The sequence below is a fragment of the Synchiropus splendidus genome, chromosome 2 (genome assembly GCF_027744825.2).
Source record: "Synchiropus splendidus isolate RoL2022-P1 chromosome 2, RoL_Sspl_1.0, whole genome shotgun sequence".
Classification (NCBI taxonomy): domain Eukaryota; kingdom Metazoa; phylum Chordata; class Actinopteri; order Syngnathiformes; family Callionymidae; genus Synchiropus; species Synchiropus splendidus.
This window is the reverse complement of record NC_071335.1, coordinates 8,015,488-8,031,719: the sequence shown is the minus strand read 5'-3', so window position 1 is coordinate 8,031,719 and position 16,232 is coordinate 8,015,488. Positions and strand designations below refer to the sequence as shown.

Genomic DNA, 16,232 nt, shown 5'->3' with positions numbered 1-16,232 from the left:
GTCTTAGGAACCACTTGAAACCTTCCCAAACTCCTTCCTGCATACCTCACCACTTTCTGTCCTCATAGTGGCCCTTGCATGCCTCTTCTCTTAGGAACTCTGGGAAGCTTCCTCTTGAACTACAAAGAGCAGTGTAACTCCTGACCTTCTCTGTACCTTGCTATAAACAGCCACAGTGTAAACACCACATGTCAATGTTCTATGTCCTGAGGTAGTCTTGGAAGACCTGTCCCTCTCCAGACAAAGTTTGCATCAGTTATAGAAAGGTGCATCAACTAGATTAGTGATTCTTAGCCATAGGGCCGGAGCACATGGTTGGACCACGAGTGCCTCCAAGAGGGCCACTTTTTTTGGTTTCCACCTCTGGGCCGTGAGACGCTCAGTTTTCATACATAAGCCACGTATGGCGGCAGTATTGTGTCACTGAATTGACTTGACAGCTGCAAATCTGTGATAGTTAACAACTATGGAGAAGTTCCTAAAAAGTGATAAAGTGATGCCTCCCCAACAGTAAAAACTGTTCACCTAAGCACCTGTTGAAGCAGTTTTGAAAATTAATTAGAACATCTTATGGCGATACTTTCATTTACACTTTACTTGAATTTTCCTCAGAGTTTCAATAAATTATATTATTTTTATTTTATGCTATTTAGACATGGTTTAATCGTTTGCATCAAGTTTTATTTTTTAGTAAATTTGACATGACTTGCACCTGGTTCTGCTGCTGGTTGGACTTTTCTATGACAAACATTTGCATGTCATTTCACAAGGTTTTGGTTCGTTTATATGTGAGTAGATTAAATATGGTTGTTGATCACAAATGAAAATAAGAGTAATGAATCAGTTCTGTTACTTGAATAGGCACCGGGCCCATTTGTTCTGGGAAAAGTTGGCGCCCTGATCAAAAAGGTTAAGAACCCCCTGAACTAGACCATGTATAAATAGTCTTTCTATCTTAGTGAAGACCGCGAATGACATAATGCTTTCCCCTTGCCCAGCCTCCAATCCTTCACTGAACCATCCAAAACAAATGGTTAACCTTAGTCTTGCTAAAATCGCTCGCTTTATGATGACCTGGTTCTTCTAAAGTTATTTCCCTTCAAAATGAAGCTTGAAGAAGCGAGGACCTGCCAATGCAAAAATAGAACCTAAAAAAACTCATAACGCTACACTGGCACACAAATACAAGGTTCTACAACGGTATTAGAGCACTGAAATCATTTATGTTAACATCGGTGCAGTACAACTTACCTGCTCAGTAAGTCCGCTGGTCTCTCTGTCCCTGGGGTCCTTGAAGCGTCACGCAGTAGCATAGTAGCCGATGACAATGCCTGTTTAAAAATTAGTTGACCGTACCTTCGTGCGTATGAATGCATGCACGGGGAATAAGTTTCATATATTTCCACGAAAATGTGGCGCATTCACTAAATTGATTCAGACAAATTTAAACCTATAAAATGCAGGTCCATATTATGAGTCTGCGCTTGTTTCTGTTTCTTGTTCTCTCGTGAATTTGTCGGGAAACAGAACGGAGAGCACTCGGGAACAGGAGAATGAATAAGAACCATAATCGAAGTAAATCTGGTGAAATTAGTGACTCGTCTGGCTGTCATGTTGTAACACGGGTCGGAGAAGCTCAAATAAATTGCAGCAGTGCAGCGTTATAGCGCATGAATGAATTTTTTTCGTGGTCCTCAGCACGTAAAAAAGGAGTTTTTCATGACTTCATGCACAATTCAATAGATTAAATATTTGTGACCACATGAACAAATTGCCTTGAGACCAGGTTCGGAATACACATCGTACGGTAAACCAGAAATGCTGTTGCCCGAAATGGTCGCCCACAGTTAATGTATGCAGGGCCTCAGTTGTTTGGTGAAAAAAAAAAAAAATCATTTGAAACCAGTTTCCCAGCAAGCTGTTGATGCCTGCAAAGTGCACTGTCCGACAACTTCCTGCATGCACCGTCAACACCAAATGAAGGAGTTGAGTTAAACATTTTTCGGAGCACTTGCATTTGTGCAGAGCTGTAAAATTGTGTTGTTAAAAACTGTAAAAGCAAATAAAACTACATGAGAACAGTGAACCAAAATAGATGCTGCAATACTGATATGAAGGTGGACTGAAGAAAACACAGGTATGCCTTAAGTATATACATTTTATATTCTCTACCTCAACATTGGTTCAATTCACAGTTTTTGACTGGTGCATAGCTTGTTTGAGAAAAGATAAACCACAAACTAATTTAAAATAAAATGTACTTCCATAATAAATAACGGAAACTCTGACTTTCTGCTTGGGTAGTAGGGCTGGCATCATACAACCATAGCACTTTCCTAGTTGTTGGCTTTTTCACTTCATACACTTCCTGAAAGCTTTATGGTGTGATGAAGCGTTGCTGAAATGTGTCAGACATTTTAAGATTGGCTGCTGAATGATCAACTTGTGAGCAATTCTGATAAGTGTGGCTTTCAACTGTTCCCTTTTTGGGATTGAATTTGTGCACATGCGGTCTAAAAAGTCAACCAATTCTTCATACTTCACCAATCACATCCTCCTTCAGACCATTGTTCACAAGATCGCTTTTGTCTTTGCTGATGAACAAAAGCAGTCACTGAAACATGACACCACATGACACATATTGTTCACCAAATACCAGAGCAACCATGAAAGCTGGTGCAAATACGACCTGGAAAATATTGTCCTGGAATCCTTTGTTAAGAATCTGACCAATGTATTTACAGTCTTCATCTTTCCTCTTTGAGGAAAGTATAAGAATTCTCTGGTTGGTTTGTTTGCTTTCAGAGCATGGGGTTGAAAACACAGAATCAAGTGGCTGACTGGTACTTGTGGAAGGTGGCATGGGTGTTTTTGAGGTATACAAATGGATAGACAGTGTCAGGGTCCAAATGCCAAGCCTGAGGTTTACCAACATAAGGGCCAACTGAGAGCTCAGATGTGATGGACGAGGGTGAGACATCATTGTCATAATCTAGCAAAAGACTGTGTCACCGGCGTTCATTTGCTCTGTGGTTTTCAGTTCTTTTTGTGCAAAGATAAAATCTTAGCATCCCTATTTTGAGGAGTGAATAAAGCTCTCTAACATCTTCATCCAAGACAGCTTCTTCTTGACAATCCACAATGTCAAAACTGAAGTCTTCCACTTTTCTGTTTTTCGATTGTATGACACAATATGTCAGCTTTCTTTGACTCTCTGTGAAGAGCAATACTTTTTTCCACCTCCATTTATCTTACGCTGCTGTTTTCCTTCATGAAGTCAGCCCAACTCAACTCTCCTTGTTCGTCTCTGTGCCCAAAAATTCATATTCAGTTTTTACCTTGACAAAATCCAATGTAAAAACGTCGTAGTGTCCATTGTTTTGTTATGCATACTGAATGTTTTGAAAATAGACAATGAAAATAGACATGTTCACAACACCAGAAGGGGGACACTTTGTGACATTAAATGAAGCATAAATAGCCACTATAATCATATTTATAGCTCTGTTTACGTGATAACATGATGTCTCTGGCACATTGGAGGTTATTTACATGTTCAACCATTGGTTATATTGGTTGTCTAATGCAGCTGCATTGAGTCATGTGCACACATTAAATTGAATGGCGTCATTAGAAGCGCAAACAGCTCAGGTAGGAAGTAGGTCATCGAAAAGTGGATCCGCTTTCAAAATACAACACCATGTGCCATCTGATTTTACACTTTTTTCAACTTGCGACAAGAGCAGGTCGCCGACTAAGCATTTAAAAGCCAGACTGTCCAACCAACAGGCGGGTGAATGGCCACCTGACTTTAAAAGATTCAGCTGCAGTTTCTGCTCTGCAGCTGACTTCAGACTATAGCTAAATTGCATGAAATTAATTAATGACATGTGTTTGATATTGTCTACTTACTTTGTCATCTTGGAGCTTCTCAATATGGTCTTCTCTGGCCTCTCAAGAAGCTGCACAGAGCGCCATAGTGTCCATCCATTGCAAAGCAAGTGTTGTCGGAGCATCAGTTTGGGGGTTTGTGGTCACCTCACATCCAAAGTAGGAACTGTTTTTTCTTTTTTTTTCTCGTTGAAACTTTCTTGTACAACAGTGTTACTTTCAACAGCATATGAACGTGATTATTATTCCGGATGAACATTTTATTTTTGTACGAACAAGATGCATAAAAAAATAACATACCATGGCATTTCAGACCTGTAGTTTTAAGACTCAAATCAAATCAATGATGCAAACTGTATTTTCATTTTCTTCTTTATCACTGCTTATTCAATGAGAGAATTAAAATTAAGAAGAAAAACACATTTATGATTTGATTTTCAAATGTCGCAGCGGCAAATAAAGCTGCATATTTTAATTCATAAATAAAACAAACAATCAATGGTTTAAACTGCATTTTCATTTTCTTTCTCATGATGGTTAATTCTGTAAAATTATTCAAATGAAAAAGAAAACTACAATTAAGATTTATTCGTCAAATGCTACAGCAGTAAATAGTTCAGTCAAAATCAATTTGAGTTCAGAAATTTGAAATCTTAGAGATTGCTATTTTTTTTTTAACTTTAGATTCTTCGCTTTTGTCAGTGAGTGAATGTGCTTTTCAATGACAGAAAACCTGGTGTGCAGGACTCCGACGATCTACCATTTTATTCATGACATATCATCCCCATATCATCATAACTAGTGAAACGGTCAGGGAATCGACTGATGGAAACTGTATGTCTTCCGCAATAAATTTGTATCATGAGTTACAGAGTAGTAGATCTTGCTCCTCGCTGGAACATCAATATGAGAGGGAACCAAAATTTTAGACCAAACATGAACGCTGCATATTATAATTGGCCATTATAATTTCTAGTTGACCAGGATGTTCTCTGCAGAGCGGTGAGCGACACCATTTGAAGTAGGCATAAATGATCAACTCCATCATACAAATGAGAGTCAGAACCTTCCGCGATGACGGTGGCTTCTTTCCTGCGTAGATACTCGACCCAAGACTCGGCGTACTCTGGGGTAACAGTTCGCATTGGCACTAACTACAAATAGCCTTGTCAAAAGAAGCATCTGGTGAGGCTTTAACACTAAACCTGAAAGACATGTACGTTCTCTCACGTCAGAAATATTAGCAGTGTTAGATTGACTGAGGTTAATGCATTTTTAACAAGTGAATTTCGACAGCCCTAGTTGTAAATATAGTTTACAACCATGACAATACTGAGAGTTGCCAGCGATCTGACACATGTGCAGTGTGTTTCATTTCAGTTCCACTTCAATATTGTGGTTATTTTCAGTGATGCTGTCACATGTAATTGTAGCCTCAGTGATTCCACATTTCCACCTCTAGGTGTGACATAACAATCCTGCCCCAATGAGATGATTTTGTTTGGGCCCCATTGCAAGCAATGCAAAGTAATGGACAGACCAAACAAATGCTTGAAGCTAATAATCTATGTTTTGAAACATACTGTACTCAAAAAGCCTGATAAAACACCACTTTCAGTTCAGTGGAGACAGAAAGTGAATTTGAGCCATAAAGTACAATTCAGAAAATATGCTTCCTGTCTCATTATATAATTCAATGGCACTGAGACAGTTTGAGTCTAGTCGTATTGTATTAAGTTGTGTGTAGCATTCTTACCTTCTTGAACATCCAGGATGTGATGTTTATCCAGTGTCCATCCTCCGATGTTGGACGCATCAAGCTCATATCCTTGTAATAGGGCAGTTCTTTTTTCCCAGAGAATCAAATCTAGACATGATTCATACTCAAACCCTACAGATACTGACAAACACACACAAGTACTCAGAATGACACAAGGAGAAGAAGCAAGGGTCCTCCAGTGACCAATGTAGCGTTAGGTTCTTCTAGAATCAACAAAATATTTGAAAACAACAACACCTGTTTCCATTTTGTGTTTGAGGATATCTCAGACTACAACCTTGAGATTGGAGCATTTAATCTTGCAGTACAATTCATATTTGACCAACATTTAGAGAAATGACAGGTTGGACTGTTGCACAGACCTCATATTATGAGCCATGGACAGATTTGTCTGATATTTTGGAGTAGTCACATTTACATGTATCAAGATGTGTGTGATCACCAAGACTGCCTTTATTATCATTTCTCACTTGATCATGCAACCATATTAAAGCTGCATTTTCTTTTTCATTAATGTAAATTCTGTATTGACAGCAAACTTACCCACAGCTTCAGTAAGCCCAAACACAGGTTGACCATACGCATCCGTCTTGTCCCAGATGAACGAGTAAGACAAGTGTGGTTGTGCAGGGAACCACTTTTGGAATAGCCGACCCACCACAGCTATCATTAGATGAACCTAGAAAATGGAGCAGATTTACCTCTTCTGACAAAATATGACCAAAGACCACCAGGATCAATCCCAATATTTATCAGTAGCAATGTAATGGACATGATAACGGACAAGTCGCCAACTACCAAGTGATATGCCAAAACTGTACTGAATAACGAACATAGCAACATGCAATGTTAAATATTTTATTTTTAATTGCATAAATGTGGTGATAGTTGTTTTCAACTTGGATTTCATTTTGAGTGCATGAATTACTTTAACAACAGTGTTTTAGTGCATCAAATCATCCCTGAAAAAAGTTATAATGAAGGATTCTTTGGCACGTTTTTCTGTTCTTGTACTGCATTTTCTTGCACATTGCTTTCTAAGCTCTTATGTATCGTTTTTTTTTTTTTTTTGCACTTTATAATATTATTTCTTTTTAATTTATTGTGATATGTTCTGTACAGAGCATGTTATGAACATAATTTCTCTTGGGTTTAATAAAGTTTTCGAATTCTGATTTTGATTCTGAAATGCATTACATCTGTCCGTACAGCAAATAAGATGAGAATCACACGTATCACCTTCATCAGGTTAAATGGAATGGACAACCGGGTCATTGTCACTTTGAGGACAGGTCTGTATCCTGGAGCTCGAGAGCTGAGGTAGACCAGTTTCAGTTCACTGCCAGGAATCAGAGTCTGCTCTTGCAATACCTACAATGGCAAGCACATAAGACACTCCTGTGGAATATGGACAACTGAATTGTCAATATTGAGAAAAACAAACAAACACAACATTTAAAGTCTTGTGATAATTGACAAACAAATAAAAACCCACCAACACACCCAATAGTCACTAACCCACCAACATAGCGTTGTATAATATAGATTTTTTTTTGTTTTCTGCCAACTTAAACATTCATTGTAGAAATGCCAATCATCAAGAGCATTTGTTCATACCTGTGTTTCAGGAATAATGGGTCCACCCTCAGGAGAGCTTCTATAAAATGTGGATAACGGGGAAACTACGATTAGAGAGGCGGGTCCGATGAATCCACTCAGGTCACAGCTGGGAATGTCATTCTCCTCCTGTACACATTTTCATTAATTAATGAAATATTGACTGCTTTATGCATCAGATTTGCAAGTAGACACTCTTGGCTGACGTTGCAGGCCTTTTCTTAGTTCTTCTTAGTTACCAGAAATGGACTGGTCTTGATCTCAAAACCACTTTTTTAGGATCTCGGATCTTGTCTCGAATGCATTTTTACTTTTTACTTGTCTCTATCTTGGACTGAACTCCGAGATTTCTATTCAAGACTGCTCGCGACCAATCCAGAAAATTGTTATAATTGGTAAGCATAACTGGTCAGGCCAGCAATGTTGTATGGTTTGGAAACAGAGGCACTGAGGAAAAGACAGGAGGCAGAGCTGGAGGTAGCAGAGATGAAGATGCTGAGGTTCTCTCTGGGAACGACCAAGATGGATAATATCAGGAACCAGTATATCAGAGGGAGAGAGATTTATGGATCTGGTGAAGGAGGACGTGAAGTTTGTAGGTATGAGAGAAGAGGAAGCAGAGGACAGGGTGAGATGGAGGAATATGATCCGCTGTGGCGACCCCTGAAGGGAGAAGCCAAAAAAAAAGATGAAGAAGAAGAGGTTAGCATAATTGATAAAATAAAGATTCTAACTTTTTGTTCAAGTTTGTAGTGTTTTTTCTTTGATATTTATCAGGGATTTCAAACTGATCCTGTTGGTCTTGATCTCCAAATGTGTCTTGGCTCAGTCTTGATACTCTCCAGCCTCAGTCTTGGTTGGAGTAGTCTTGACGAAACACGACTTCTGAGTATTATTCAAACTTTAAAGTAACCAGCACAGATATCAATTAAATGTGCAGACCAGTGTCTCTGTATTGGACATAGTTGCTAGTTGAGATAATGAAAATGAAAACCACTTGGCCATGTTTTTATTTATTTGAACTACATTATTCACATGTAAATCTTCGGTGTTGCTGTTGTGACACAAATAATTCCCCCACCCTTAATTTGGAGGGACAAATACAGGATATCAAATCTAATGTAATGTATGGAGTTGAACTTACTTTTTTCATCGCCAGTGTGTCCATCACGTAGAACTTGTTCCATGGTACCCACACAGTTCTATACTGGGTGAGGAATGGAGCACGTTCAAAACTCAGTGTCAGTGATGCTCCACCATTGGCCAGCAAATCAAACCTGTACCACAGAAAATATTAACAGGAGCATAAAACAAGGCAACACGTGTTAAAGTATGTTAGATATTATGTACAGGAGGTCAGTAAAAGTACTACAATAATACTACAGTAGTACTACAATGATTAGTACTACACTACTTATTATAATGAATGTAATTTACAGGGGGCCCAATAGAGTAGCTTCACACCAAAATAAAAATGGACACTTATATTTTCAAGATCATATCAAATTTACATCATGGCCACCAAATGTAAACCGTTTTTACAAGGCCAATGTGCCATAAACCCTGCATCCGCTCTGGTTTCAACGACACTAAAAGACAGACAGACAACTTCAGTAATGGCTTTAGCAGGTTCCATAAGGGAAATTAGGAATAATATCAAACACTGAAGCATTTAGTCCATCTTAAAGAAACCTCTTTGTTACCAATGACCTAATGGACTGATGTGTCATCTTAGTAATGTGCTTATTGCTGCATTTACTGACTTAAGGACCACGGTTTCTGTGGAATGTTCTCCGACTCCCTTAATCCATATTTTTTTCTCCTTGTTGTCATCAACAAAAAGTTAACTACTTTCTCAAAAGTGTTTGGTTTGGTGTTTTCAGAGACACAGCTCTGGTGGAAGACAGGGAGATCAACAATCAGAAGCAGTTCAGATCCATGTGTTCAAAGGAGATTATTGTCAATTTAAAAGAAAAAAAAAGATAATCAAGTCTTGCATATGAATAGAACAAGCTTCACAATGAGCTTCAAAATAACAATTTCACTGTTTGAATGTTCAATACACACATTCCATCTTTGCGCGTCACTGTGAATCCATGTTCAGGGTAGTGGACAAACGACACATTGACTCCAATCAATGGGGTGCCGTCTGCCGTCAACACCTGACCTCGAATCACTGACACCAAGCTAACAAAAAAAAGAGAGACAATTAGGTTTGGAGAGCAATTAATCCTTTGCAATATTTTGCTTTTGCTGCCATTTTGGAAATCATTATATTTTCAAAACCAGAAAACAAAAACCAAAACTTTTTTCTGTCAAGTCCTTCGAGCACACACACAATGCAGGCACAAACACGCACGCTCGTACACACCCACGTTTGTACCTCTATTTTGAAGGGTCCGCTCATTGCCATTATGCTTTCCCCAACCCCTCACCCTAAACCTACGCATCCAAATCAAATGGCTAACCTTTATTAGCGGCCTGCTTCACAAAGCCGGTTCACCTAAGGCGGCCAGTCATCCAACTCTGAACTGCACAACTCAAGAGTTTTTGGATTCTGAACAGGGGTTAATGCTTCGTTTAATCAACCTAAAGTCAAAGTTGATCTGCAAACAGCCCATTTTTGAGGACGTCAAAAGCCCTCATCAATGGAACACAGATTGCAGGATTCACCATTGCACAGTGGTACAGTTTTCAGACACTTAAAATTTTGACACATTTAAATTTTACCATGAAAAAACTTGGAATTTTTATTTATTTATTTATTTATTTTTTACACTAAATTCTCGACAGTTTCAATATGACAATTCTCAACATTGTTGGGATCAAAGTCAAATAACAAAAAATGTGTTCAAAACTGAACAAAAATAAATAAGCCATCATCAAATGAATATTCAGTATTCCTTTAGTCTGGGAAAGACATCAATTCTCAAAATCTTATTATTTTCACGACAATATAAATTGTCCATGTTTAGCAAGTGGACGATAAGCTGGAGAGGTGGAAATATGCCATAGAAAAGAGAGGAATGAAGGTTAGTCGCAGTAAGACAGAATACATGTGTGTGAATGAGAGGGAGCCAAGTGGACAGGTGAAGTTACAGGATGTAGAGATAAAGAAGGTGGGGGACGTGGGCTCAACTGTTCAGGGCGATGGAGAGTGTGAGAAAGAGGTGAAGAAGCGGGTGCAAGCAGGATGGAATAATTGGAGAAAAGTGTCAGGTGTGATGTGTGACAAAAGGGTGTTGGCAAGGATGAAAGGGAAAGTGTACAAAATGGTGGTCAGGCCAGCAAAGTTTTATGGTTTGGAAACAGTGGCACTGAGGAAAAGACGGAGGCAAAGCTGGAGGTAGCTGAGGTTCTCTCTGGGAGTGACCAGGATGGATAGGATCAGGAACCAGTATATATGAGGGACAGCACATGTCAGGTGTTGAGGAGACAAAGTCCGAGGGGCCAGTTTGGCCATGTACATAGGAGTGATAGCCAGTACATTGGAAGGAAGACGTTGATGTTGGAACTGCCTGGCAGAAGGTTAAGATGAAGGCCAAAGAGGAGATTTATGGACGTGCTGAAGGAGGACATGAGGTTTGCATGTATGAGAGAAGAGGAAGCAGAGGACAGGGTGAGATGGAGGATGATGATCCACTGTGGCAACCCCTGAAGGGAGAAGCCAAAAGAAAAATAAAGACGATTAATTATCAATGTTTCGTCCCAGAACAGAAGACAAGCTCAAGTGTGTCTCCTGTTTAAGTTTGACACTTGTGACAAAGTTTTATTTTTATTTTTATTTTCATTTTTAAGTATTGACGAAATGCATAGAAAGGACTTGTTGCTGGACCAAATGTCAGGTAAACTGTAATATGCAATTTAAAATTGATAAATCATAATCACAATATAAATGAAATTGGGAATTGGACAATGAATCACGATATATATATATATATATATATATATATATATATATATATATATATATATATATATATATATATATATATATATATATATATATATATATATATATATATATAATTAATCTCAATTAATTGCAGTTTAATGGTATTACAATATCTGCCACAAGACGCCACATTTCATTGAATTTGGTATATTACTGAATCAAATGATGGACTCATACATACATTTAAACAACAAAACATTGTTTATTTTGCATCAGTTTGACAATGGCACAAGTTTTTGTAAAACCTTTTTTAAACTAAAGCTCCTTTAACGTCTTGAAAATATATTCAATATGAATTTCAAATGATTAAATGCCATTAAAATATTTTAACACTATTTGTTGTAATTAATTAATCGTAATGAACTCATTAAAGTCCCACCACCACTATATATATCATTCATGTTACCTTTTTTTAAATGGGTTTTCGCCAAAGATGACATGTGTGGATTCTGGCCCAACTAAGAAGTGGACGCGTTGGTAGAAAGACCTGGCAACCTGAAACATGTATAGATCACTGGAATTCAGGATACAAAAATCATTGCCAGTAGCATAAGAAGACATTATGACATATGCCTACTTGCTGCACGGCCAAGGTGGATGGGGACTTCTTGAGTATCTCCACAGGTTCAGGTGACCCTCGACAGGATAATTCATTCTGACAAACGGGCTGCAGACAACAGTCTGGATCCATACAGTCCTCTAATCCATCTGAAACACACACAGACTGCTTGGAAGGATGTCCCTTCGACGAGTGATTCTTAACCATAGGGCCGAGGTCCAAGTGCCTCTTAGAGGGCTGTTACCAACTATGGAGAAGTTCTTGAAAAGAAAAATGATAAAGAAAGTCATGCTGCCTCCCCAACAGTAAAAGCTGCTCATGAAAGCACTTGTTGAAGCAGTTATTAATTCTTAATCTTAGTTCTGAACACAAATGAAAACTGGGCCCATTTTCATGGAAAAGGTGGGCCCCGAGATCAAAAAGGTTAAGAACCCCTGCCTTACACAACTGACTAAGGAAGATGACCATTTTACCCGGTATATTCTGTCATATCAATCATCACAGTATGTGCAACACAAAAAGAAAATAATTTTCCCTTTATGAAAAAAAAGGTTTGTGTTCGTGAACAAAACAGGAAACAGAATTCAATAAAAGAATATGTGTGATCATACAGATCTTATAGTCACTGCGGTCAAAATCGGGCAGAAGTACAGAAAATGGCAATTTCAAATCATCTCTGGCAGACAACTATTTCTCTCTTTTTTTAAAAAACAAAGAAGTAGGATGGCCGTGTCATCAAGTGTAGAAACTGGCTTTTTCTCTTGTTACTGATACCAAGAGCAGTCCTTTCTCTCCCACAACGTCTTGTCTCGTCTTTTATTTTTCTCATTTGACGCAGAGGAAGAACCGAACCATTACAGAGTACAGAGCAACATTATTAAAATTGTGGAAATGAATAAATAAAACCCCAAATGAACAAAAACAATATTTGCAGAGCACATGCAGAACACATACAAATTGCTGAAGCAAGATACACTGGAACGATATGCTGGAACCACACCGCAAAAGTGAACGTGACAAAGGGAATGAAAAACTGAACCAAGATGTATCTGACACAGAAACAGCAAGATTACTCTGGAGAAGAGACTTAAAAGAAACTGATAGCAAAACAAGATGGCACTGGGTCTTCAGCTGTGTGTTGCAGGAGCTCTGTACCTCCTTTTCCCACTTTTCCTATTTGCTATTGCACATAGGCAGTTTTCATTGTTCTTTCTCAAAGTGGGTAATTTGGGTGGGTGCACATGGGAAACCTACTTTTGTTACACTTGTATTTATTTTTGCACTTGTTACTTTCACTTTTTGGATCCGCGTTGGGGGGGCCTTCAGCAACGGCTCAGAGCATGTGAAAACGTACACACGAGACAACACTCCATGGTCTCTGTGGTCCGGCTCTGCTCTACGCGGATAAACCTGATGTGCCCGCAGTGATATGGAGGAAAAGATGAGACCAGGCAGCAGAAGGAGCATTGGGACTGTAGTCTCTTGTGTTTCTCTGAGACGTGGCAGAACTGAACTTACAGTATACCAGATTTTTCACACTTGCACGCGTGGACAAGGGTGTAGACATCTCCTGCCCAGTGGACTTTTATGACTGTGGTGGCCTCAGCGTTCTCCTGTGGGTCTGGCCCCGGGCAGCACAGAGAAGGAAGAGACTTAACAAGCTGGACAGGAGGGCCATTTCTGTCCCAGGCTGAGCATTGGACTCTGTGGAGAAGGTGAGTGAGAGGAGGATGTTGGCCAAGCTCAATTCCATCATGGACAACAGCTCTCACCCACTGCACCAGAGCGTAGCAGCTCCTTCTGTGGACGACTGAGGCACCCTCGGTGCAGGAAGGAGCGCTAACGCATCCCCACTGCTGTCAGACTACACAACTCTACTCTGAAGTTAACACTGCATAGTTACCAGTCTGATATTGTGTAATGCACATAACACGCCACGCCATGTCACACGACGACATTGTATATTTGTCAATATGTTATGACTACCTATTTGCACTAACCACTTATTTATCTCTGTTTTTTGCATTTTTGTATGCTGATGTGTGACAAAAACCATGATAGGAGTTACACGACACAACTATCAATATATCGGTACCACATTTTACTAATTTGGTTTTCCCCCAATGTCTGACTGATTATTTTTAATAGGTGTCCATATATAAGTTTCTGCTAGTCATTTTATTGTGTTTACTAAACCATAGTGGAGACATAATAGCAAGGTTAACTCCGACGTTAGCCGCTATTGGCTAACATCTGTGGCGAACATCCACAGCTAATGTCTGCAAGCATTTGTCATACAGAAAGATGAGCATTGCTGTTTCAATGCCACTAGTAGTGTTGATGTACTATCTGGTTTGGGAAACTGGGAGATCATGCCAAGTATCACAACTGTGTCCCAGCAGCTGCCGCAGCTGACTCCTATGTTCTGCAGACCTACACCAAGCTGCTGAGAGACACGACCAGCGCTAACATTTGCATGTCCCTGGCAATGGTTCTGGAACTTATTGAAGGAGACTATTTTCTAACTCTGAGGTCTGTCTCCGCTGTCAACTCAAAATAAAAGTGTAAGGGACGTTTTGGTGTTCACGCTCATCAATGTTTGTATGCTCTGGAGATGATGTAATAAAGTTGGGCAGGAAAAATAAGCTGCACCTTCATCTTTATTTATCTATGTTCACGTTCTTTTGGTAATAAAGCAATTTGTGAATATGCAGTCGAAATAGTTAGTTGTCTGGGTCAGTCGCTCTGTCAGCTGCTTCAGCCTCTCAAAAGATCCTGGCTTTACTCACTGGCTGAATGACTGAGTTTGAGTCCTGATGTCGATGATAGATGTTTCTCGAGTTCCCTTTGCAAGTATAAGCTTGACAGTGTTGTGGATATCATGTTCTTCTTCTTCTTTTCCTTTCGGCGTCTCCCTTCAGGGGTCGCCACAATGGATCATCTTCCACTCACTCCTCTGCTTCCTCTTCCCTCAAACCCACAAACCTCATGTCCTCTTTCAACACATCCATAAATCTCCTCTTTGGCCTTCCTCTCAACCTTCTGCCTGACAGTTCCAACCTCAACATCTTCCTACCAATGTACTGGCTACCACTTCTCTGTACATGTCCAAACAATCTCCATCTAGCCTCTCTGACTTTGTCTCCTCCACACCTGACATGTGCTGTCCCTCTGATATACTGCTTCTTGATCCTATCCATCCTAGTCACTCCTAGAGAGAACCTCAGCATCTTCATCTCTGCTGTTTCCAAATCATAAAACATTGCTGGCCTGATCACCGTTTTGTGCACTTTCCCTTTCATCCTTGCTGACAACCTTTAGTCAGACATCACACCTGACACTTTATTCCAATTATTCCACCCTGCCTGCAACCACTTCTTGACCTCTTTCTCGCACTCTCCATTGCCCTGGACAGTTGAGCCTGAGTATCATCATGGCAAACAAGAAGGGGTTCAGAGCTGAGCCTTGATGCAACCCACTCGTTCTTGAAGAGGGGATCATCTCACTCTTAAAGACCTTAAATGTTCAAGTCAAAAAGTCTACTGCCACCTCTCCTTAACACTTCCACACCTCCACAGGTATATCATCAGTGCCCACTGCCTTTCCACACTTCATCCTCTTCAATGCCCTTCTCACTTCAGCCTTACTAATCTTTGCCACGTCCTGACCTACGATGGTCACTGCTTCTACTCTTTGTTTCTCCCTTTTTTTCTCATTCATGAGCTCGTCAAAGTATTCTTTCCATCTCAGCAACACACTTCTGTTATCAGTCACTTTTGTGGGACCTCCCTGTATTCCTGTCTACTCTTTTCTGTTCTCTCAACATACCATTTTTTCTTAGCTAACCTCTTCCTTTGTACACACTCCTTCTTCATTCCACCACCAAGTCCCCTTATCCACTTTTCTTCTAGATGACACTGCAAGAACTCTTCTACCTGTCTCCCTGATCACCTCATTCCTAGTTGTCCAGTCATCTGGAAGTCCTTCTTGGCCACTAAAGCCACCTTCAATCCCTCCCTGAAGGCAACACAAGACTCTTCCACTTTCAGCTTCCAATCTTTTGTCTTTTGCTCCGCCTTTGCCCTCTTCACCTTCCTCACCACCATCCTATGCTGTCTGGCCACACTCTCACCCACTAGTACTATACAATCACTAATCTCCTTCAAGTGACATCGTCTATAAAAGATGTAATCCACCTATGTGCTCCTACCTCCACTTCTGTAAGTCAACCTATGCTCGTCTCTCTTCCGGAAGAAAGTATTGACCACATCCATTTCCATAGTTTTTGCAAAGTCTACAACCACCTGACCTTCAGTGTTCCGATCTTGGATACCAAACTTTCTCCACTTCCTCGTCATCTCTGTTTCCTGCACCTGCAACGTGTACATTGAAGTCTGCCCCAATGAGCACTCTCTCACCACCTGTGGGGC

General features: G+C 39.9%; 1 protein-coding gene across 14 annotated transcripts in view; it reads right to left on the bottom strand.

Moving 5' to 3' along the window:
* The window catches only part of LOC128754971 (teneurin-3-like), a 160,128-nt gene that overhangs the window by 30,721 nt on the left and 113,175 nt on the right, over positions 1 to 16,232 (bottom strand). For all 14 annotated transcript variants that reach the window (XR_008413993.1, XR_008413994.1, XM_053858002.1 and 11 more), the window contains 8 exons: positions 11,821 to 11,951; positions 11,650 to 11,738; positions 9,356 to 9,475; positions 8,433 to 8,565; positions 7,289 to 7,417; positions 6,911 to 7,042; positions 6,215 to 6,350; positions 5,648 to 5,791 (listed from right to left, as the gene is read on the bottom strand). Coding sequence is in view for 12 of the 14 variants with exons in the window: in XM_053858002.1 (XP_053713977.1) it covers positions 5,648 to 5,791; positions 6,215 to 6,350; positions 6,911 to 7,042; positions 7,289 to 7,417; positions 8,433 to 8,565; positions 9,356 to 9,475; positions 11,650 to 11,738; positions 11,821 to 11,951 (1,014 nt within the window). In the remaining 2 variants the exon portion in view is untranslated. The remainder of the gene's footprint in view (positions 1 to 5,647; positions 5,792 to 6,214; positions 6,351 to 6,910; positions 7,043 to 7,288; positions 7,418 to 8,432; positions 8,566 to 9,355; positions 9,476 to 11,649; positions 11,739 to 11,820; positions 11,952 to 16,232) is intronic.